This window comes from Coccinella septempunctata, chromosome 1, assembly GCF_907165205.1.
Source record: "Coccinella septempunctata chromosome 1, icCocSept1.1, whole genome shotgun sequence".
Taxonomy (NCBI): Eukaryota; Metazoa; Arthropoda; class Insecta; order Coleoptera; family Coccinellidae; genus Coccinella; species Coccinella septempunctata.
The window spans coordinates 8410164-8435658 of record NC_058189.1 but is presented as its reverse complement, the minus strand read 5'-3'; the positions used below and the strand labels follow the sequence as shown (position 1 = coordinate 8435658).

The 25495-nt window shown below is 35.6% G+C and overlaps 1 protein-coding gene across 2 annotated transcripts in view; it reads left to right on the top strand.

The window, feature by feature from the left end:
* LOC123314026 (irregular chiasm C-roughest protein-like) overlaps nucleotides 1–25495 on the top strand; it is a 185472-nt gene that overhangs the window by 150459 nt on the left and 9518 nt on the right. Inside the window, exons 5-10 of one of the 2 annotated variants that reach the window (XM_044899139.1) lie at nucleotides 1384–1817; nucleotides 16299–16578; nucleotides 21825–22076; nucleotides 22736–23029; nucleotides 23359–23445; nucleotides 23766–23885. In XM_044899139.1, coding sequence (XP_044755074.1) covers nucleotides 1384–1817; nucleotides 16299–16578; nucleotides 21825–22076; nucleotides 22736–23029; nucleotides 23359–23445; nucleotides 23766–23885 — 1467 coding nt within the window. The remainder of the gene's footprint in view (nucleotides 1–1383; nucleotides 1818–16298; nucleotides 16579–21824; nucleotides 22077–22735; nucleotides 23030–23358; nucleotides 23446–23765; nucleotides 23886–25495) is intronic. The other variant, XM_044899142.1, reaches the window with a different exon arrangement.

Sequence of the window (25495 nt, the reverse complement as noted above, 5' to 3'; positions counted from 1 at the left end):
GTGGAAGAAATCCATAGTGTATCTATCTGATCTCTCTCAAACTGTCAATTAGATGCTAAAGTTCCAATAAGTAATTTTTTATTCCATCCATTTGGACACCCTTAAGTTTTATATCTCACAACTGCGAATTCGTATCTTTCCAACTTTCTCCTCCTATCGTTTCTTTAGTTTATTCCACTATCTGCGCTGTTAATTATGCAAGAAGTTATCCCAACTTTTGTCTAAACACGGGTCCCATGATGTATATTATTCCGAGCCCTAAGGCAGTCACAATAACTTTATTAACTGAACTTCTGGAATATATTCTGTTTTAAAGTTGCCCAATCTATAGGGTATAAATAATAAACTTTTCCACTTAAGCCTCATGTTACATTCATAGCATGAGTTAATGAAGAGAAACCTTCTTTTTTATTAAACACTAATGGCCTTAGGGAAAAAGTTCAGAACTAGATATTGACAAAGTGGAAGTTGGAGTTTGTTTAGCATCAGAAATGGTCATACGATTCGAAACACGTTTATCACATTCATAGTTATGTGAAAATTATGAATAATACAGGGTTTTATGAATGATTTCAACTTTTTAGGCGTCAGTGAAATATTTCTCGATTTCCAGCTTTCAATTACTGGAGAGTTTGGAAAAGTCATAAACCTTTTATATATTTATTTATGATGTATGGATTATGTGTTAACTGATGCTTCATACAGTGTGAGACGTACAGCGGGTTTCATAAAACTTTGATTGCCCGATCAACGATTTGACAGTCACTCGATTTCACAAACGAAATCACTGAAACCTTTTAATATCTGAATATATTGAGGAAGTAGCAATTGAGAATGATTGATTGGACGTATGAACATCTCAATTTGATACGAGAATTATATTCTGAACGATCATGACTGAATTATTGATTGAAAACAAATTGACGTCTATTCGTTAATCAAGCGTTGATTCCTCGATCAATCTTTGAATGAAACCCGGGGGTTAGACTCGTACAAGTACAAATATTTTAACAGTAGATTCTCGAGGTCAAAGCAACACTTTTTTCCTTTACCAAGTTTGACGCTATGTAATGAATATTTGAACGTTTTGTAGAATAAAAGTATTCTTTATATTTTCTCTTATAATGCGCCGTTTTCAAGTACACTTAATTTGAAGTTCAGAAATTAAAAAGTATCTGAAGAATTGGATACTTTGGCTGAATACAAGCCTGTTTAAAAGATCCACAGATGTGTTATTCTTCATTCTCGTGGAACATCACGATGATCTACATAGAAACTGTCTAATATTGTCCAAGAACAAGAATGGACGAATATTTTTCACGAAAATAATATAATATCATTGTTCTTCCGTTTTGAAAACCACATAAATTTAATTTGTTTCAGGTGATTTTTCTTTGGAAATATACCCTGTCATGCTCGAAGATGATGCCAAGTATCAGTGCCAGGTATTACCAGGGCCACTGGGTCAGCTAGGAATCCGCAGTCATTTTGCGACTCTGACAGTCCTGGTTCCTCCAGAGCCTCCAAAAATTGTACAGGGCGATTATTTGGTAACAACCGAGGACCGAGAAATAGAACTGGAATGCATAAGTCACGGTGGCAAGCCTGCCGCGGAAATCACATGGATAGACGGAATGGGAAACGTATTGACGGAGGGCATAGAATACATAGTGGAGGAGTTATCGGATGGCAGAAGATTTACCGCCAAGTCCATTCTGAAATTGACACCGAGAAAGGATCACCACAATACGAGTTTTACGTGCCAGGCTCAGAACACTGCGGAAAGAACTCACAGATCGGCGAAATTGAAATTAGAGGTTAGTTTTTACGAATATTTCTTCTGACTATAAGGCATTTCGGATCAGCTGACTTTGACAGGACCATGTGGGCACACAAGTGTTTCGTGATTTCGAGTAGCTGTCATAAATCCTTATCAATTTTCTGAGAAAATTTCGTGCTGTGATTATAATCACAGGATTAATAATATATTTTTTCTACAAACGTCAAAAAATGACAAGGTTCGCGCATTGACAAAAATATGCGAAGTGACCCTTTTTTTCATTTTGCTTCGTTACCATGACACCGTGCGCGAAGTAGTGTGCGAAATACTTACTTCGCACACTGGATGTAAACTATATGGGATTTTTATATCTTAACCTTCATGTTCCTCAATCAAGCAAAAATCCAAGAAATCATTCATTTATTAATGTATGTATAACAAAAATTAAGGCTTTCAAATTGTGAGAAAATTTAACACTACCTAATTTAATTTATTATTCACAATATTAACATTAATGGTGCAGCCAGTGCACGAACCAATAATTAGATATTCCTAAACCAGATATCTCAGATTCAGCTCGTGATATCGTAGATTTGGGAGTTGGATAAGACTATCCATTTTTGATTCGCAAGCAACTGCCGTAGAGGTGACAGCACTTGATCCTGAAATTTCAATACTCTTTTTCATATTAGGCTAAGCATGTTACTTATTTTAGAATAATATTTTTGACGTTTGTAGAAAAAATTTTGTTTGCATCTCATGCGCGAAATACTTCGGTGATCTCGACTATTTTTTTTAACTCGGCTGCGCCTCGTTGAAAAAAATCAGTTCTCGATCACCAAAGTAGCATTTCGCGCACTAGATACAAAAATAACTAATTTATCCTTTAGCGGTGATTTGAAAGTATGATAGAAAATTGACTATTATCATTGACTTCACTTTGATACTCAATACTATCATCGACAATATTGACTCATACAATTTAAAAGGTAAATATCACAGATAGGTTTTTTCCCTCCAGTGACGTCATCCAAAATGCCATTCTTCCTAACCTAAAAATTTGACACTTTATGCATAGCATCAATTTCTTTTTCCAAATGTCATACCCACGGCCGGTTTCATGATCGAGCTTAAAATTTAACCCTAATCAAACTGAAAGTTTTTAATTTAAAAGCTTCTTTCAACCCTTGAAAAAATCAAATCTCGAAAACCCATAGTGTAAATTCATAGGGAAGGAATTAATCTTATACACTATATATTCTGAACAAATTCATTCCATACAGGCTGACATGTTTCGGCAGTTAAGCCATTATGAAAGCCATCTGAAGAACATTAAAATTGAACCAAAGTTACCAGAATTAAGTTGTTCAAGTTGTTAAATATTTGGAGAACCAAAATCTTAAGGACATGGTAACCTACTTTATGAAACATCGAGTTCAAGTCAGATAATGGAATAATCAACAACTCTGGTTCGAGTCGAGAGAAAACTTTAAATGTCCACGAGAACAAAACAATCTGAAACTACCTTCAATTTCGTAAATCCAAAAATCCCGTTATTGAAACTGTCGGCATATGAATGATTAAAATCCCCAACATGAGGTTATGTCACAGAAAAGGAACGTTCCTTTTCTTTATAATGGCTTAACCGCCGAAACATGTCAGCCTGTATGAAATAAATTTGGGAGTTCAGAATATATAGTGTATAAGATTATTTCCTTTAATATTCTTTTAACCCTACTAAAAATTACACTAAAGGAAGCTTCAAGCTAAAAATTTAAATTTGATTATAGCACTGGCCGTGAAAATGACACTGAAGAAAGCTTTAAGCTTAAATGCACTTCAAATTCTTTGAATCTTTGACTCGTAAAAATATTTTAATAGTAGATTCTTGAGGTCAAAAGAAAAACTTTTTTTTTCTCATTTTTCCGAATCGGATCGGTTTAAGAGATACAGGCGCTTGAAAACCAATAAAAGAATTTTATTTTCAGTTCTATCACACAAACGGTTTCATCAAACAAAATGAGCTTCGGAATATGGTTTTTCATTTATTTGGTGAATCTTTTTCGAACACAAGATATCATCCAGCACGAACAGTTCTCTCATTATGACCATCACGTTTCATAAAAATACCAAAAATTCAAAGAAACCAACTCTTGAAACCAAGTTTTAATCAAATAAAAATTTGATCGTTTTGTTAAATAAAAGTGTTCTTCATATTTTCTCGTATAATGCGCCGTTTTCGAGTAATTTGATGTTCAAAAATTAAAAAGTAGGTGTGAAATTTTCAAAATTGGGTACTTTGGCTGAATACAAGTTTCACAGATGTGCGGTGTCACAGATTTAGCTGGTTATTCCTAAGATAATTTTGAAAACTCAAAATGGCTATATCTTTTTATCCGTGCCGAATCGGAGAAAATGGTATAGGAAAAAAGTGTTTCTTATGACCTAAAAAATCTGTTTGAATATTTGTACGAACCAAATACAGTGTTAAGTTTTTCATTAATTGTATTTTTGAATTAATTACGCTTTATTTGATTAAGACTATTTACATGTACATTGAAATTTATTGTTGTTTGGAGGGACTACCTCTATTTCTTCTTTCTGAAATATTGAGCGTCCAGTAAATTTTTCGATGGTACATCAAACAGTTTATTTCTCAAAATTGACAAAAAAAGCCAATACAAGGCGACCTTCTGTATCTACACGTTTTATGCAATTGAATTTCATTTCAGAATCAGCCCTTATAAATGATTAATGTTTAAATTGTTTACTGTGGACATCAGGCCTATATAGTGATTCGCCGAGATCAACACTAATAACTATACATGTAAATAATCATCATCAATCACGAAATATGTACGATAGCAATCTCATCGAAGAACATGGGTAGTCTTTTCATCCAGACATTACTGACGAAATTAACTTTCCGGGAAAATTACCAGAATACGAAAATTCACGCATCACTCAACTTATAGGCGGAAAAGACACATCGATCTTCCCAAAATGGAAAGCCCTGGCGTAGGTTGGCATTACTGTCACTGCATGGCGGATATTATCATTTGGCATTACGACAGACAAGTGAAATTGATTTGGTCTTCGTGTGCTGAAGGAACGCGATCAGTTTTTACGAATTAAATATTTTATGACTTCTTAACCAGAACTGTGAAAAATTCATGACGAGTGAAGGCGGACACATAATTGCTTAGAAGTAATTGGTGAGAGTTAATTGCTGTCTAGCTGTGTAGTTTATTATTTCATCAAGTTCACTATTCTGAATAATAAATTCTTGGAGTCGAGCTCAAAGGAAAGAATTCCAAGCTTTCTTCAAATTTTGTTGGTATATTTAGGTTTTGAGTAATGAAGATGCCGAAGTTGACATTCTCAACCAGGTTCTGGAAGGTAAATATTGAAAAAATCATGCTGAAAAAATCCGATTGGTGCTCAACGAAGAAGAAAATCATGGCTGTTACTACGAGCAAGCGTTAATCCAATTTACTGAAAGTTTCTCGAATTAAATGTTACAATATCAACGTAAACATAATTTCCAAGGCTTTCCCTGGATGTAGAATATACCTGAACAGTGTCACTTCAAACGTAAATGTTCTTAGAAATGAGGTTTATTTCTTAACTCTGAAAACACTTTCCCAGTTTTCATCCGTTTCTATCTTTTATGGTATCATTTTTCGGCAAATGTGAATATAATAAAATATTTTTGATCCAGAAAGGTTTTCAAGAACTATGCTTAATATCGATATCAGAATCGTGTAGACTTCATTCAAGAATTATGGACATCTCAGGCGGCTGTGGAAAACCGAATTCAAGTTGGTAATAGGATGAAGTGATAACGATAAGCTTAAGAACGCTGACCTTTGATGTCCACTTCATTAAATTATATGTAGATGACACTATTTTCTCAATACCGAAAGGGAAATCTGACGAATTACTACTCAAATTCAATAACGTTCATCATAAATTGCAATTCACCATTGAACGGGAGTCCGAGGCAACAATACCATTTTTAGATATACTGTTGATTCGGAACGAAGATGGAACTATAAGCACCAATTGGTATACCAAACCCACCTCGTCTGGTAGAATGTTGAACTACCGATCACAACACCCCACATCCCAAAAGATAGCAACGATAACAAACTTGATGTTCCGTGCTATTCATTTGAGTGATGAAAGATTTCACAGAGAAAATGAACTGAAAATAACTGAGTTACTAACAAAAAAGAATTACCCAACAACCTTGGTCAAACGTGTTCTTAATCAATATAAAAGGAAAGTGCTCACTGACAATGCAGGCTCGAGAGGTGATGAACGAACCAGATATTACCGTTTTCCTTATATACAGGGTTTATCTGAAAACATGAGTAGAGCGTTACAACAAACTAACCCTTCTACAAGATTGGCTTTCTATCCACTGAAATGCGTCAGTTCCCTCTTCTCGAAAATCAAAGATAAAACTCCAGATGGTTTGCAGTCGGATTTAATATACAAAATCCCTTGTAAAGACTGCAGCAGATGCTACATAGGTATGACCAAACAGTATCTTAAAAATAGAGTCTACCAGCACAGATATGATTGTAGACCCATTAATGAAGTTAAAAATGAAAAAACCGCTCTAGCTGCCATCACTTCAACGAAAACCACGTCATCTTAGAAAAGGAAAAAAATTATAAAAGGAGATGTATCGGTGAGATGATTCATATTTCTTTGAACGAGAGGTCGAAACGTCGGCATCTCATTTTTTTTTTTTTTTTTTTTAGTATCGTTTATTGCTTTTTTACAATCTACTTCACAGGGAGTATTAAGTAAAACAAATGAAAGTAATAGTCGTGGAACTGAGGTGCCCACTGGCACCAGCACTTATTTATTGATGCTCTAGTAGGTCTTCAGGCCAGAATTTTTTTAGTCTTCGGTTGGGTGGTCCATTCCTGTACAGATTTTCGATATGGTCATTTGTGTGGCCCGTTATTCGGTTTTGGTAGTTGGTGGCAACTGTTTTGATTTCTTTGCTTATAAACGGTATTTGAAGGTCTTCATGTAGGGTTTTGTTGCTTACGTACCAAGGAGCATTTACCATAGAACGGAGAGTTTTTGACTGGAATCTTTGTATTATGTTGATTCTTGATGATTTCGCACAACCCCAAAGTTGCAGGCCATATGTCCAAATGGGTTTCAGCATTACTTTGTACAGTAATACCTTGTTGTTGACCGAAAGTTTAGATTTTCTCCCCAGTAGCCAGTACATCTGTCTGGATTTGATGTCTAGTTGTTTTCTCTTTGTTTGTATGTGCTTTTCCCAAGTGAGTCGTCGATCCAAGTGCAAGCCAAGGTAGTTTACATTGTTCTTAACTGGTAGAGGTAATCCATCAATTGCCACTGGGGGACAATTGCTTTGGCGAGTTGTGAACGTCACTTGAACTGATTTGGAGTGGTTCATTTTGAGTCTCCATTTTTTGTACCAAGAGTTCAGTTTGTTCAGATGGTTCTGCATGTTAGTTGATGAGATGATTGGGTTTTCGTCAACTGAGAGAACAGCGACATCATCCGCAAAGGCGGCCACGGTCGTGGAATTACTAACTGGCAGATCGTACGTGTATAAGAGGTAGAGCAAAGGACCTAGAACACTACCTTGTGGTACTCCAGATCTTATAGGGTAATGGTCTGACGTGGCGTCGTTGAACCTCACTGAAAAATATCTTTCTGTTAGATAAGAACTCAAAAGGAGGAAGTAGTTGTGGTTCAGGGTACATTTGATCTTAAATTTCAGTCCTGTGTGCCACACCTTGTCGAAGGCCTGCGCTATGTCGAGGAATACTCCAGTACAGTATTGTTTATCTTCGAGAGTTTTAGCAATAGTGTTGACTATTCTGTGGGCTTGGTGAATAGTGGACATGTTCTCCCTGAAGCCGAATTGGTAGTTGGGAAGAATATTTGCCAGATTGTGCTCTTCGCGAATTCTTTCGAGTAGTAGTCTCTCGAATATTTTACTGGGTATGGGTAGCAAGCTGATGGGTCTATATGATGTTGCCTCTTCTGGGGGTTTACCATTCTTGTGTATCATTATGATGTTGGCGTATTTCCATATGACAGGGAAGTAGCACAATTGCAGAATGCGATTATAAATCGTGGTGAGGAAAGCAATTGCTTTTCTAGGCAGTTTTTTGAGGATTTCAGATGTTATAAGATCGTACCCGGGGGATTTTCTGTCTTTAAGTTTTTTTATTTCCCTTTTAACCTCTGTTGGGCTTATGTGTCGGATCGGTCGTGACATTTGACAAGGTGTATCAAGCAGTTCTTCTATATTTGGGGAGTCAGATGTTTCATCAGGCTCTTCGAACACGTTGTAGAGGTGCTCTGCAAATGTATCTGCTTTTTCTTGGTTTGTGCGTGCCCACTGGTTGTTGTTGGCTCGTATTGGAGAGGCTCGAGGAGTGGGTCTTTTAAACTTTTTTGTTGCTTTCCACAGGCTACGATCATCAGGAGATAGGTTCTGCATGTAGTTCTCGAACATAGAATTTTGTGCTTCCTTAAGTGTTCTTGAAAGTTTTCGCGATAATGTTCTGTATTGATGCAAGTCATTTTGATTACGGGATCTCTGCCACTTTCCTCTGGCTCTCCTTTTCTCGGCAATCAATTTTCTAATGAATAAAGGGGTTCTCATGTATTCATTGGGTTGTTCTTCCTGGGGGGTTGCAAACCATGCAGCTTGTTGTACGATGTAGGTGAAATGTTGTGCAGCTTCGTCAACTTCTATTGGTTGCTTTATGCTGATTTTGGTGTTCAAATTGTTCTCAATATAGGTCGTAAATTTATCCCAGTTTGTTCGTGCTGAGGTCAACTTGGGATGAACACTCATGTTTATTATGGTGGGGCACATGGTAGTGATGACAGGTGTGTGGTCGGATGACAGATCGTAGTTGGATTCTATAGAACAAGTTTGGGTTGGAATGTTGTTCAATATGAAGAAATCAAGTAAATCAGGTAATTTCCCAGGGTCGGTTGGCCAGTAAGTTGGTTCCCCAGTGCTTAGGTGACTGTAGTTAGCATCCGTCATAGCTCGCAGTAGGTTGCGTCCTTTGGTGGTGATGAGTCTGGAACCCCAATGGGTGTGTTTAGCGTTCCAATCGCCTCCCACGATGAATTTATTTCCTAGGGTGTTGAAGAACTGGTTATACAAGTCTGTAGAGATGTTGTGTCGTGGTGGGCAGTATAAAGCGGAGATGTTGAGGTTTCCTATGTTGGAGTTTATTTGAATTGTCGTAGCCTGAATTTCTCTGGTTTGGAACTTTTCTAGTTCATGATGTGGGATTGTGTTCCGGATGATAACTGCAGACCCGCCGTGTCCTCTACCGTCGGGATGGGTGGTGTGATACAAGGTGAAGTATGGTATAGAAATGGTTGTCAATTCAGTAAAATGAGTTTCTGAAACTAGTAGTACATCCACCTTATTGATGTCTAGGAAGGTAATCACCTCCTGTCTATGGTTTGCCAGACCATTTGCATTCCATGTTGCAATTCTCAATATTTTAGTATCCATTTTTAATTTATCTTTTGAATGACAGATTGAAGCAGATTCAAAATCATGCTGTTTTGATTCATCAGTTGGGAAAACATGTTCTTGAATTCTTCTAGGAACTTCACGAGTTGTGAACCTATTTCCTGTGTTTGTTTTTCATCATCATCATATGGGCTGAGGGGGGTTGTGAGGGATTCGTTATTCTGTTTGACCTGTGTCTTGAGTTTCGTTTTTGGATAAGGTCTTTGTAGACAGAGCAACCTTTGTAGTTTGCCGGATGGTCACCATCGCATAGCGCACATTTTGCTGGAGTATTTCTTGGTTTCTGGCATTCTTTGGTGTTATGTTGATCACCACACTTCACACAGTTGTATGGTTTGAAACAGTAAGTCTTTGAGTGTCCATATTCCTGACAGCGGGTACATTGCACTATATCCCTTTTTTTCCTTGGGGGTTCCACTGTAATTTTAGTGTTACTAATGAACTCTTGGTCGAATATTTTTTTATTGTTAGGTTGGGGTTCTAAGTCGATGAAAAACATTGACAGAGGTTTTTTCGTTATTCTGTGTCTGATGTTGGTTATGTTGCGTGCATTGTGGCCTGATTTGGCTAGTTCACTTTTTATTACTTCAGGGGGTACGGAATGATGGAGGTTTCTGATGACTACTCTATAGGCTCTGTTTTCCTTGATTTGGTATGTGTGATGTATTATTGCTTCATTTCGTAGATGTCGTACAAGTTTCCTATAGGTTTCAGAGGTATGAGGGCAAACTTTTACAGTTTCATTACTTAATGCTTTTGTGTAATATGAATTTGATTCTATTACTGTGTTCAGGTTCTCGATCATGGCGTTGAAATCATTGACACCGTAGATATATATTGGCGGTGGTTTTGGCGGAGTAATTTCTCTTTGGGTATGATGGTTTTGTGTACCGGTAGAGTGTTCATTTTCTTGATTTTCTATTTCGATAGACTGTAGCGCTGAGAAACGATTTTCTGTTGGTGTTGGGTATGTATGTAGTTTTTTGTTGTTATCATCTGGTGAGTGGATCCTTTTCCGTTTTCCAACACACTGCCATTTATGTCTTGGATCTTCTGAACTTGGCTGTCTTTCTTGTGACAGGGTGTTGCTGAGATTATTGACGGTTGTGTTTATTATTTGAAATGCCCTTGATGTTTCTTGAGTTGGTTGAAATCCTAGGAAATCGTCTTGATTCTGTATGAACGCAGAATGATTCTGATTTGAGGACATATTTATGTCTTCACTGTGTGTGGTCAGCTTTACCACATTGATGGCTCACCTTATCTTGTTCCAGGTGTTGTTTACTTCCAAAAAAAATGGACTGTTTATAGAAATTGTTTGCTTCCTTATTTCCGCGTCTCCGCGGAAATATGAGCGAAAAATGAAAATTCCGTCAGTAAAGATACTGTTCTTGAACTTATGCACTGAAATTATAACTTTTTTGAATTTTTCCGATCGCGAATAACACACTTTATTTGAGAACAAAGCAGAATAACATGTGTACTCTCTGAAGGTCACAAGTTCGGCATCTCATTAAGGATTTTTATTTCCCCTGTCCTCTTTGCCACTACATAGTTGAATATTTAAAAAGTCAGGACACGAATACCAGTGATGATGGTTGGTAATAGCTCATAAGAAAGTAAGATTTTGATTTGCGGAATTCAGGTTGGTATTGGGAATACACTCTGATTCGTAGACCTATTAGATGTCCATGCACTGACGGAAGATATTTTAAATTTTCTACTTTTGTTTATATTGTCAATGGAAACAAATTGAGAGAATGGTTGTATCAATTTTGAATGCGGATTCATTTGCTATGAATTCGAATCTTTCTTCTTCTTCCTTTTACTATGTCCAAGGCTGCTTAGACCATTCAGACAAATTTCCACATCAGCCGTATGAGCCTGCTGCTAAGCAAATCTTGGTAATTCCAATACTCAATGGGATTTTATATATAAATTTTTATAGAGAACTTTTTTTTGTGGTCTGAATATTAATAGAGGTAGGTTATACTTATATAGTTCAGTTCTGCGACCGAGACTACAGAAATTTCTGGGGATCTTCTGACCAGATATTAATCTGGGTCTGGACTTTCAAGGCTTACTCTGATGGCAATAATTTTTTAATGTAACATAGATAATTTGAAAGCATCAGTGGATGACTCTTTTTTGTATTTCCGTCTATAGAGTACTGTTACTAATGTCTCTACATCCATACTAATTGAATGTGTATAGAAGCACCAACATTGCAGGGCAGATAAAACCTTTTTTATTTATTCGGTTAATATATTCTGACTGAAAAATCTTCTCTCCACGTCGAAATTAAATTATTCAACGCTCTAGGGACTTGTGCACCCGAGACTACCAATGTTCAAAAGGAAATTGCGAATACTGTAGGCGAAAGGCGAACTTTTTTTCTTAGAGGAATGTTTCTTTTCGTAATTTTTTCAAATAAATATATTATTATCTTTATTATTGGTACTTTTTACAGAATAAAAGTTTCAATCTTATACATATATAGTTTGAGTATGATTATTATCTGTCATAAGTTCAAACTTATGACTCCATTCACTTTTATTTTAGCATTCGGTTGGCCATGAAATAATTTTCTAGAGCTTTTGTAACTAGAACGGAGTAAGGTTGGCACTCATGAAATACGGTTAATGTCAACGCTACGTTGCCACAACTAAAATCAACAATATCTTTGCTAGTATTCATTAATACCAGAGTCTCTGATTAATATTACCAAAATGCCGAAAGTTATTGAAAAAAAGCAAGGGCGGAGTATCAGGAAGTGCTATTCAGAATTGACTTTTTTAATATTTTGACAGTTTGAGGTACTTACATAGAGGACTATAGCTCCGTCCCTATTGTAATTGACTCAAATTTGGACTGTGTCTAGTCAATAAATGATACACTATAAATTTTCTTGTAAATAATCATATTATACAGGTTCCACGAAAACGTAGCTCCATTATCAAAACAAACATTCTTCAACATCTTTATTTTTTAAATGGCAACCCTTTTTTTTCTGTTCATTATTCAAACATTTTCTCTTCGCTTTTAGTTGTTTTTATAATGAACAGAAAAAAAATATGGGTCGCCATTTAAAAAAAATGAAGATTTTGATGAATTTCTGTTTTGATTATGGATCTACGTTTTCGTGGACCCTGCATATAATATGGTTATTTACAAAGAAAATTTTCTGTGTATCATATATTGACTAGAAACAGTCAAAATTTGAATCGATTACATAGAATAGGGACGGAGCTATAGTCCTTTATGTAAGTACCTCAAACTGTCAAAATAAATAAAAAATCAAATTTCTCGAAAACTGTTGAGAATTCAGATATAGTGGTGTTATGAAACTTATATTCAAATTTAACAAGAAATTCAAAATGTAAAAATATATCGGGTGTTCCATTTAAAATAACGAAGTTGATAGCTGTGCAGAAGAAACGAAACACTTTGTATAGTTCTAAATAATTTTAGGAGATGCCATTCATAAAAAGAGGAAAGTTTTATTTCAAACTCTATTTTGTAAAGTTAATAGAATTAGAGTAATCGACCACTGCCTCATGCCGCGGACACAATGTATAATAGTTATGTTAATCACATATTTTCGAATTAATTTATTTTTTGAAGAAAACACGTATTTATTGAGACTTTTGCTTAAAACGTATAACATAGCGCCGATTTAAAACCCACATTTTCGTACTATACAAAGTGAAATATGTCAAATTTCCATGGCCAAACGAGTGCTAAAATAAAAGTGAATGGACTATAAGTAGTATTTATAAGTAGATTAAAGTGAATAATGGCCTTTTATCTAGTCTGTCTTCATTGCCAGTATGAACTCATGCTACCTAGAATAAAATACGAATTAATCCTGCCTTATACATCAGCAATGATCCTCCCGTAAATTCTGAGACTGGGGATTGCATTCCATCTCTTCCCATTATGCCAATCGGTCTGATTCGCCCCATTCACGCCGCTTAATGGTAGGATGTTACCCCATGGTTGTTGAGAAGGATTTATTGTCAACTTGTTGGTTATCTACGTGCTTGAAACCTCCAGAATATCGAATGATGCATGGACGGCATGATTCAATGCTCAGATTACCGTTTCATCAAAGCTCGTAGGATTACTAAACTCCGATTCGCCGATTGCGTTCTGAAGCACCTGGACAACCGAATCATCCAATTCCTTTCCAGACAACCTTCAATCTAATTTTGAAAAAAACCGTGTGTTTTCTGATTACTCGAGGCATTTCCAGTACTCTGGTGTAGTTTGACAGTTAAAGAATATAAAATTTTAATCAAGCGGGTTTCCGACTGTCCTAACAACCAACTTGTGTTAAAAGGTTTACTGCATTGGTTCTTCCAAGATTTCATAAATACTGTTGAGAAAAATCGTTTACCTTCAATGCTGCATCTGCTCACAATGGTGTCAGTGATGATCTTAAACAATCGAATCGAAAAATAATCGCTTCTCTTGAAGTTATTTGATACTTTTTCCCTTATACAGGGTGAGTCGGTGAGTCTTTGATTCGTACACATATTTCAACGGTAGATTCTTGAGGTCAAAAGAAGCACTTTTTTCCGTCACCATTTTTTCAGAATCGGCTCGATTTACAAGATACAGGCTGCTGTACCATCAAAAAAATATTATTTTTATTTCTATTTCATAAACGGTTTTAACGAATGAAATGAGTTTCAGAATGTAGTTTTTCATTTATTTGATTAATCTTTTTGGAACGAAAGATATCACCCACGTCTTCCAGTTTTCTCATTATGACCATTACTACAATAAAAATACCAAAAATCAAAATGTGCCTATCTGTGGAATTCGAAAAATTGGTTACTTTAGCTGAATACAACTCTCCATTCAAAAGATCCACATATGTGTAGTGTTTTACAGATTCAGCTAGTTATTTTGAAAGGAATTTTGTTTCTCCAAGGGTGGCATAGCTCTTTCCAGTATTGCCAAAAAAGGTACTCTTGGCCTAAAAAGTAGGAAACATAGACGCATTTCCGAATATTAATATATTGCTATGAGGAAATTTTTTTCCCCTTTCAATTATATCATTTTTGAAAACCCTTATACAGGGTGAGTCTTTGACTCTTACAAATATTTTAACAGTAGATTCTTGAAGCTCGGTTTAACACATACAGGCTGTTGGAAAGTATAAAAACAATAATATTTTTAGTTTTTCTTTTGACCCCAAGAATCTACTGTGAATATTTGTACGAGTCAAAGACTTGTCTATGGCATGCTCCCTGTGGAAAGGTATTCTTTTCTCGAATTTCCTTCATGGCGTCTAAACTCATCGACGACGACAGATATTTCCAAATTTTTTTCTCGCCTTTGTTTTAAGGTTTTCTTACACATTAGTAGAGAAGGCTAATCCGAATATCCTGAATAATCCTGGCGTCTGAACCCATGGTTATTCTACAGGTATTTCTTTCGTCAATCCTCCATAACGTGTGAACCCATGTCTATATATCTACATATATAGAATAGTTTATTTGTAATCGCTACTAGCTTAGATAATTCCGAACTCTGTCTCCAGAGCAATGAACAGAACTGACTTTGACCATTGGATCAATTATTGTTCATTATTGAATCGAACCATTTTCGGCTCACAATTCGAAAATTAAAATTAAATTAATATTAACATTGAATCGGTTGTATTCTCGTCCATGCTATAGGATGAAAGTGGTATCGTAGAGAGTTGGACAAATCAAAAGCTTTTTATAACTTCGTCGACATTTCGGAACCAATGGTTGGAATGACTGGAAAAATTTATTCTTTATTGAAGAAATGTATGAATACACAAAACAATCCTACAATCATTTCTAGAAATATGCTCCCAAAAACTGAACTATATTTATGCTTTCACGTCTTAAAACTGAACATTCTAAGGATTATTGAAACTGTTCTTTAAAAGAGTAGAACAGACCCTATAAATCAGAACTCGGGAGTTATCGAGAATGGGGAATTCTCCTCAATTTGGGTTATCACTGCATATGCAAGTTCAAACTGAATAATTATGAGTTTCACTCATGATTTTCTCAAATTCACCGCGGAAACTATTCAAAATCATCCTTCAAATATGAGGTTTTAAAATTTAAATCGCTTTGTGCGAAGTTTAAGATTTGGCAACAGCGTCTACTAGAAAATAAAAAGAACAATGGCTTGTTTATAAAATAACAGCGGTTGATCTACAGGCGCGTACTTACTGGCGAGCTTCAACTGCCGGCCATAAAAATCCCATAAAATTTTACGACCTTCCTCGTTCGTCGCAGACTTCATAGACAGCCATCTTTGTCTATCTCATCAAGATAATGCATTTGTTGTCCTTTATTAACAAGGCATATTTCAGTCGATGTTGCCAGCTTGTGCAATTCTCACAGAACGCTTTAAATTTTAAATACCCATTTTTATTTTTCATTTTTAAGTGCTTAGAATAATTTTTTGGGAAACGGTTGAAATGGTTATTTCAAAATGTGACGTTTCAAAGATATTTCATAAAAAATACATCATTTTCGTCAGAAGGAGTATTTCCTATTGGTTCCCGAGTATCTCTTTTTTGTTGTGGCTTAAGTTTCGGCTGGAGCTGCAGAACGATTTTATATACATACTTTTTTCATTCTATATTGCCGCATGAAATCAAAAAAACTTCGAATATTCCTAATTTTTTTCGATTTCTAGAAACAAAAATTCGACGAAGTCTGCCATTTGAATATATTCTTTCTCAAGATGTTTTGTGAACACGTTCAATTACCATTTTAAAAATGTCCGAATGCAAGCATAAACCGGATTATTCAATCTCTTACTATGGATGAATTCCGAAGCTGACATAAAGGTCATCTGGAAGTGCTTCATATTGATTTTTCCGCAACTACAATATGTCCCCGTCACATGTGAATATTCCGTCCTTAGCATCTTCATTCCTTTCCTTTCCAGGTGAAATACGCACCGAAGGTGACTGTCTCCATCATTTCTGGAGCCTCTCCAAACGGCAGAATTCCAGAAGGCGCAGACGTCCGGATGGGGTGCAAGGCTGACGCCAACCCTCCCGATGTAACATACAGGTGGTTCATAAACGACGAGCAAGTCATTGGCGACTATACGACGGAGATGATAATGCACAACATCACGAGGAAATATCACGATTCGATCGTGAAATGTGAGGTCCACAATGCTGTTGGGAAGAGCGAAGAGAGCGAGACTCTAGACGTCAGCTGTAAGTGAATACTTTCGTCCATATCATAAACGCATTTGATATTTATTGGTTTTCGCAAATTTTGACTTTCACTAGTCTATACAGGATGGTCCAGATCGTAACCAAGAAATTTTAACCACGTATTCTACATCAAAAAAAGCCCTATTTTGTCATATAAACATATGTCGAGAAATGTTTCCTCTCCGAGATAAGGGGTGTTAAAATTATAGAAAAGAAAATGTTTTTTATCAATAACTTTCACACTGCTTGAAATTTCATTATGAAATTTGAGAAATAGGTTTTGAGCGTCAAGTTGCACTTTTTGCATAATATCATTTCTTTTTTTATTCTACCAGTGGCGTCCGTACTGCAGCGAGACTGAATATTTTCAGATACAAAAATGATACGCCACTGGTTTTTCTGACAATAAAAATTACTTTTTAAATTCTTATTTAATTTGGATCAAATTCGGTCTCTTGACTTTTTGCTGTACGAGGCACCGTTTCCGGTTAAAAAAATAAAACACATTCTCATGCATGAAGAAATCGCCAAAATTTGATATGGTAGGTACCTACATAATAATAAGACTATTTTTGCTATATCAAATTTTGGCTATTTCTTCGTGCATGAGAATGTGTTTTATTTTTTTAAGCGGAAACGGTGCCTCGTACAGCAAAAAGTACCAAATTAAATAAGGATTTAAATAGTAATTTTTATTGTCGGAAAAACCAGTGCGTATCATTTTTTTATCTGAAAATATTCAGTCTCGCTGCAGTACGGACGCCACTGGTAGAATAAAAAAGAAATGATATTATACGAAAAGTGCTCCTTGACGCTCAAAACCTGTTTCTCAAATTTCATAATAAAATTTCAAGCAGTGTGAAAGTTATTGATAAAAAACATTTTCTTTTCTATAATTTTAACACCCCTTATCTCGGAGAGGAAACATTTCTCGACATATGTTTATTTGACAAAATAGGGCTTATTTTTATGTAGAATACGTGGTTAAAATTTCTTGGTTACGATCTGGACCAGCCTGTATAGTGTAACGTGTACATAATGTTAGGTGAATAGCAAATTGAAGTTATATTACTAATTAAAAACTTTGTAACGCTTTCGTTTCCACAAGAACTTTTCGTTATCTGATTGGATATTTTACCCACTCTGTATAGTGTATATCCAAAATTAAGGGTGATGGATATATTGCAGATTGGCGAATGCGCTGGTTCAGAATGATTCGCCATGCAATATTTCCATTAGATTTGAAATTTTCAATGGGAAACTCATTCCAATTATTGTAAACTATTCACTGAGAAAATACCTTCTATTATGTAAAATTTCATACTAGAAGTGAATGAGTTGTATTCAGGAATCGCAAAGAGATATTATTACTTTGATAAACATTTGGAAGAAAAACTGTTTCATTGAAAACAAAAGTGGCTTTCAAATAGAAAGTTTAGAATTTTGGGAATCATTTCTAAATATATGAAGCGTATGACTGTAAAAAGGTAGTGGGCGTCAATTTTGAAAATCTATTACATCTCAACTATTTTCAATATTCAGGGTCAGTTTTTGACTCGTACAAATACTTCAACAGTAGATTCTTAAGGTCAAAAGAAACACGTTTTATATAGCATTTTTTCTGATTCGGTCCTGATAAAGGAATATAGCAATTTTAAGTTTCCATGTTGAGCTATGCCACCCCTGAAAAACCAAAATTACCTTTAAAATAACTAGCTAAATCTGTGATACTTCACATCTGTGGATCTTTTAAATAGAGTTGTATTCAGCCAAGGTACCCAATTTTTCACATTTCATAAATACTTTTTAATTTTTGAACATCAAATTACTCGAAAACAGCGCATAATATGATAAAATATGAAGAATACTTTTGTTTTATAAAACTTTCAAATATTCATAAGATAGCGTCCTAATAGTTTCAAGGGTTGGGTTCTTTGAATTTTCGTTATTTTTATGGTACCTAATGGTCGTACCATTTTTTCCGATTCGGCCCTAATAAAAAGATGTAGCCATTTTAATTTTCATAATCATCTGTGCCACCCCTGGAGAAACAAAATTACCTTCAGAATAACTAGCTAAATCTTTGACGCTACACATCTGTGAACCTCTTACAGAGTTGTATTCAGTCAATTTTTAAAACTTCACACATACTTCTTAATTTTGAACATCAAATTACTCGTGAACATTAGATAGCGTCCAACTTAGTTTCAAAATTTGGTACGTAATTGTCATAATGAGAAAACTGGAAGACGTGGGTGATATCTTGTGTTCGAAAAAGATTAATCAAATAAATGAAAAACTATATTCGGAAATTCATTTCATTCGATGAAACTGTTTGTGAGATAGAACTAGAAATAACATTTTCTTAATGGTTTTTCAACAGCCTGTATCTTTTATTAAACCAGTCGATTCGGAGGAAATGGAAAAGGAAAAAAGTATTTCTTTTGACCTCAAGAATCTACTGTTAAAATATTTGTACGAGTCGAAGACTCACCCTGTATATTGGTTTATAAAAATGATATAATTGAAAGGGTAAGAGAAATTTCTTCATAGCAATATATCAATATTTGGAAATTGGTCAATGTTTCCTACTTTTTTAGACCAAGAGTAGCTTTTTTGGCAATACTCGAAGGTTCCAGAGAATGAGATTTTTTTGCATCTTGAGAGAAGTTAGATTTGATAGCGGTCACGCCTGAAAACACCACTACAGTAAACATTAGGTGGAATTCCTCATTTCTCTGTTTAGATTTAGTATAATGAAGAACAACTAGCAGATCAACAATTTTCACGAAGTATCCCTTGCCCTTTCAATTTTATCGACGAAAAAGTGAGTTTTTTGAGACCCCATATCTCAGAAGGGATGCATATTCGACCCCATGTCTCTTCATGTTCTTCATATGTCAAATAAACGACCGCCTAACTGAACACCTGACAGCAAGCAGTTAATATTGCCAATGTATCTGAAAAAATGTAAGATCATAAGCCAGCAGTGATCATTGGACAATCTGTTCTTCATAAAATGAATATGAAGATATTCATTAGCCGTGCTCCTCTTCTGAAGCGTTTAGGATATTATCTAGCGTTTGGAGCTCAAGAAGTCATCATGAACAGTAGTAGTAGTCCTGGAAAAACTGTGACTTGCATCGACAAACAAAAAAAAAGAATTTTTGAAAGTTAATTCAGTGCAGCATACTGAAAATATCACGTGTACATATGTACATATTTCTATATATCTAGAAGAAGAGGAGCTTTTAAAGAAAAATGATAAAATGGTAAAATTCTGGAGACTAACTTGGAAGTTTTCATTAAATCTTTGAGTGAACCATGAAATGGTAGAGTTGGAACTGAGTAGATGCTAAAGCCTCTTTGTCAACATTTTCTTGGAATCCTCATTTTAATATGGGTTTTTAGTTGATTCGACGTTATATAATTTTTTTAGGGTGAATAATCATCCATGACGATAAACACGAACCATTTTGCGCTTACCACAACGTAAGTGTAGTCTCCCCATTTCCTTGAAAACTTTTTCGAAAGAGTCGTTATCCAATCAGCCCGCCCATCCGGCTTGTCCGAACTTCTTGACATTCAGCCAGAAAAATTTCAACTTTCACACCCCAGAAGAAAGTTTAACGATATTTACCCCTTCATTTACAAAATTCATGCACCGAACACTCTGCCAACGAGTTACAAAATTCGGTTGACGCTTCATGTAAAATTCATAGCAATCAAGGGAGTTCTTCTCTTGATCAAGTTTGTTGAAATTATCCGAAGGATGGGATGGATCCCAGCGTGTTAATAACTGCGACAGTGTAGCATCCAACGGCCTATATGGATTAGCGTAGTGAGGCTACATGGCTACAACAACAAATACGATACGAGGTTTAAGTTATTAAACCAGTATGAAATAAATCGTTATAGTATATTATGCTACTATCATGTTTTAATTCACTTCAAAACGAATGAAAAATGAAAAAGGATGCACTGAACCTAATTAGTATTAAAATCCTCGATTGTAACTTTTGAGAGATGTCGAATTTTGAACTTGATGGACGACGCTGGCAATGTGTGACACTTTTGATTAATTCGAAAGTATCTACACTTCCATTTTACCCTTGGAGTACCTGTACCATTCGATAAAAAATTGTGTGCAATGAAAAAAGATATAATAATGAAATTAAATTAACAATAATATCAACTTTGGCTCCAATCAAAAGGGCCACGACTAAGGCTTCAAAATAATATAATAATCGAATAAAATTGACAGAAGAAATAATAAAAATAAAATTAACAGCAAAATAAATAAAACATTACTAATTTACATGCACTTTGAATAAAATCACAGGGCAGTGACTATAAGGCTTTGTATAAAGTAATTCAGTTCAATTGATAAATTCAGGGAAACTTCTTTTTCCTTTAGAAAACTCATTTGTAACCTCATCAACATTGTCGGAACTCAATTTCATTGTGAGCAAAGATTTATGCTACATATATCATTAGCTGATTGTCGCAATTCATCTACATCATGCCACTGCAATCTACATGAAAAAGTATCTGTAGAATCTAACATGCCCTAGTCCATACGGTTACAGAGCTGCCATTCAATCTTATCGAATTTTGCCCACCCTGTACATACGCAGTTCATATATAATGTATATATTTATATATTTGTTGAAAACACAATCATGTTGTTTATTTTTACCCCCCCCCTAGAAATTCAGCTTCGGGCCGCCCTTGACTTCGAGTCAGTAATAATAGTCTCTATACTCTATAGGCACAATTCTGCACATCGTTTATTGGATGCATTATCTCACAATTCACCTATAGTTTCCTCAAACTTCCTTCTAAATTAAAATTATCTATGGATTCTAGAAAACTTAGAAATTGTTCGTGAACAAAGCAGACCGGAACAAGCCAATAGAGCGTATCTAGTATGTGTGTATGAAAATGCATTATTCACCTCATCGTGCACCACGCTCAGTATTTATTGCCTTCTGGTTTTGAGCTATTCGTGCGGTTTCATAAAGTTTCAGACTGTGGGGAATAATAAACCGTGGAAACACTATAGGAGCACATTTTAGTTTACGGAACTGAAGAAAATACCTATCTGATTCTGGAAAGAAGTAACTGTTTGCAGAAGTCTGATAGAAAAAGATTTGAAATTACGATTATAAAGATACATTTCTTCGCATAACCAATGTAGATGAAGTGGGAAATTTTAAGAGTTGATTAATTCTTTTTGTTCACAGACGGACCACAGTTCAGATCAAGACCTAAAACGACGCAGGCTGATACTGGTTCCAGTATAACATTATCTTGTGACGTAGACGGCAATCCTTCTCCTGATATAGCCTGGTTTCATAAAGACCACAGAAAGAAAATAAGTACTAGTCCAAATTTGACTCTGGTCGTCGACGAAAGTACAGCAGGAAAATATTTCTGCACGGCTCATGTCCCTGGATATCCTGAAATAGGAGCTGAGGCCTCGATCTATTTGAAAGGTAATCACTCTGACTGAATGGGCGGAAGATTTATCATGCTACAAACTAGTGCAGAACCGTGAAAACTCATTCATGTCTCATTCATTGCTTCACTCTACATATAAATTATGTAACCAACATCTACCATCAAATGATAATTATTCATTACAAACAAAAATTGTTTCAATAAGTTCAGAATTAAATATTCCGATTTTATGCAATAATGGCTTGTCAAATTGAAAAAGAAGCTTTCTCCAAAAAGAATAACACCTTTGTGCTGTACCTCAATTAAAATCAATAGTCTTCACGAGGTTTATCATGAAAATGACAGAGCAAAAGACAGTCTCCTAATCAAGCTACATAGGGTTGAAAACTTGGGATGCTCAGGTGCTATCTCAGATTGAAGTGACAGGTCATTTATCCGTTGACAGATCTTATCTACAGCCTAATTAGAAACTGAATATAGTCGGAGTAGATTCGAGCAACCTTTCTGTATCTCAAATAGGATATTAACATAGGCACATGATTCTAACCTAACCTGAGTTTGATGTTTTTGATTTCCCACGATCTGAGTAAAGACGAGAGGAACTTTTCCTTTCAAGCTCTCCACTTTTTACGAGTCTGACACCTGTTGTCCTCAAACACGATGAAATTCATTACTGAAAAGGAAATTTCTTCAGGTCCTCCAGCAATCGTCAGCCACAAGACCCAGTTCGGCATAGAGGGCGACAACGTCCGCGTCGAGTGCACAGCCTTCTCGATTCCAGCACCCGAACGCGTAGTTTGGACTTTCAACGGCCAAGAGGTTGACCTTCACGACCAAGACTATTCCATATTGGAAGATCCCCTTCCTGAAGGAATCAAGTCCACGTTAATCATCCGGGAATCTCAGGAAAGGCACTTCGGGATGTACAACTGCAGCGTATCGAACCCGTACGGAAGTGATGTAGTCGAAATTAACCTCATGCCGCAAAGTGAGTATGACTTCTCCTACACTATCATACTTCAGTGAGAGAATTACACCGGACTTAATGTTGAATCACCCCGTATTTTGCAGAAGCATCACCTGACTAGATTTCAGCTAAATTTTTGCCTTCACTCACCTGAAGACGCTATTGCGATAGCGAAACACGTATCGTGCGTGGTTTAAAAACTCATTTTGTGAAAATCATGTGATCTGTTTTAAGTTAATGATCTCAATAAAATTTCTTTATCATGAATACTTCCTATATCAAAAAGTTGGTGATTCCACATAAGTTTGTTTGTGCATTAACTCGGAAACTATTATGATGCTTTGTTATAGATCGCACAATCTTTGAGTTTCTGAAAAATTCTTACCGGAGTGTGTGGGTCTGGAAATGCTTGGTTGACAACTTTTTGGAACTTGAAAGTAGGTAAAACGTAGTTAGAATTTCGCATTCGCCTCTTAATAGAGGGAGTGTTGATGTGGAGTAGAATTTGGATATTGGTATAGTTTAAAAAATTTCGGAATTGTCTGGATTGGGACTCTTTTCTTCAATGTAGCAAAACTGACTATCAATTTTGGTATAGCAACAAAACATTTTCAGATCCATATTTCAATTCTGTATATAACCTTGATTCATAATGGTTGAGTATTTTTTCTTTTCTTGTTCTATCAAGTAGCGCACTATAGAAATTTATATGTTTTGACAACTTCATTTTAAGCATGTATTTCCATTTTTTCCGCAGAAAGTTTCCCGCTACTTATCATCATCATTGGCGGAGTTCTATTGGTGGTCATTGTAATTGTCATCATAATGATCATTTTCCTGTGCCAACGACAAAGCGCTAAGAAGCCATCTCGAGAAGGTGGGTATTTTACAAATTATCTTTCGAATTTAGAAGGTGAGGCTTTTTATTGACAGGAGGTAGAACTCATCAAAATAAGTCGTTCAACCAAAAATTGCCTGTATAAAATGTCCAAGATGGCTGAGATACAACCCCTAGAAGTTTGACAAAATTTCATTGAATTTCAAATACGGCACTGTGGAAATTGAATCCGGCATCGCAAAAACGAAACAAAACATAAACATATGGCCAATGAATGGTTCAGTACCATGTTCATCAGATTAGATGCATCAGGTCACTTTTGAGAGAATCATAATTGTTGTATCGTGCAATTTAGGGTTAAAAAACATGTAGAAACTCGAGGCAGTTTCTTGAAAGTGCTTATATTAGTTATGTTGACAAAATGCTATGATTCCCCATTTCATCCAATTTTTACAACGATTGTTGGAATGTTCGAACAAAAAGATTGTGATGCCCATTTTGAAAAAATTCGTGAATAATTTAGACGAATTTCATTGGTGAGATTTTGAAGTAGATATTCTATTTTTTACACTTGTGTCCTAAGTCTCTTCTGTCAGTTCGTATCGAAATTAGCCATTTCATAAAATCGTGTAAGTTACTAAAAAATAAGGAGAAAAATTCGGCAATCCTAAGTTCCCATTTTCATTACCACGTAAATATCGAACGTGCCAATATCCTAAACGAAACCACATGGTCGAATCAGGAGATAAGTTTTTTCCCACTACATTCAGCTAACAAACAATCTATAGTATATCCAAATCCAAGAGGCCAGCCGTAAACATTGCAGCATGCAGTGATCACGCGTGAAGAACGTGATAACGAAGAGGTGTACTAATAAATTTTATTCCGAGAGCGTTATATTTTAAAACTTTTTGAGTGTTCCAGTTCCGGTGAAAAATATGTATGCTTATCTACGAGTCTCAGTAATGAACAATTAATCTAAAGTTCCCACTTTAATACATACTATGTATATAAATGTGTATTTTTTGTAAAAGTGACTAGTACGTAGTGTCGTCAGAAGATGCAGAACTTTCTTCTAAGTTGACGATGACTGGTGTTATATCATCCATAATATTTCCCAATTTCCACATGTCCACCTCAACTTTTTGTTTGACATGTTCCACGCACTTTCTCCATCTTTCGGAAGTAACCCGTGAGAGAGCCTCTTGAAAAAGATTTTGGACGTCAGCCATTTTGAATGTGGTGTTTTTATCTGCCACAAAATTCTTGACATCGGCCCAAATCAATTGAATAGGGTTCAGTTCGCAATGGTAGGGTGGTAATCTAAGTACAGTAATATTTTGGGCCTTTGCGGTTTCATCCACGATGTATTTTTCAAAGTTTTCTTTGTTCTGCCTGACTATCGTCAACAATTGCGCTTTTATGAGGTCAGGGGTGAAATCAATATTTTTCTCCCTCAACCATTGTTGGATATCACTCTTTCTGAATTGTGAATTAGGAATTTTTTCCATTTTCCTTGAATGGTAAGGAGCATTATCTAAAACTACTATAGAATTTTCCTCCAATTTAGGAAGTATACCCTCGAACCACTTTTCGAAGGACTGACCATCCATTTCTTCATGGTAGTCACCAGTTTTTTTGGATTGGAT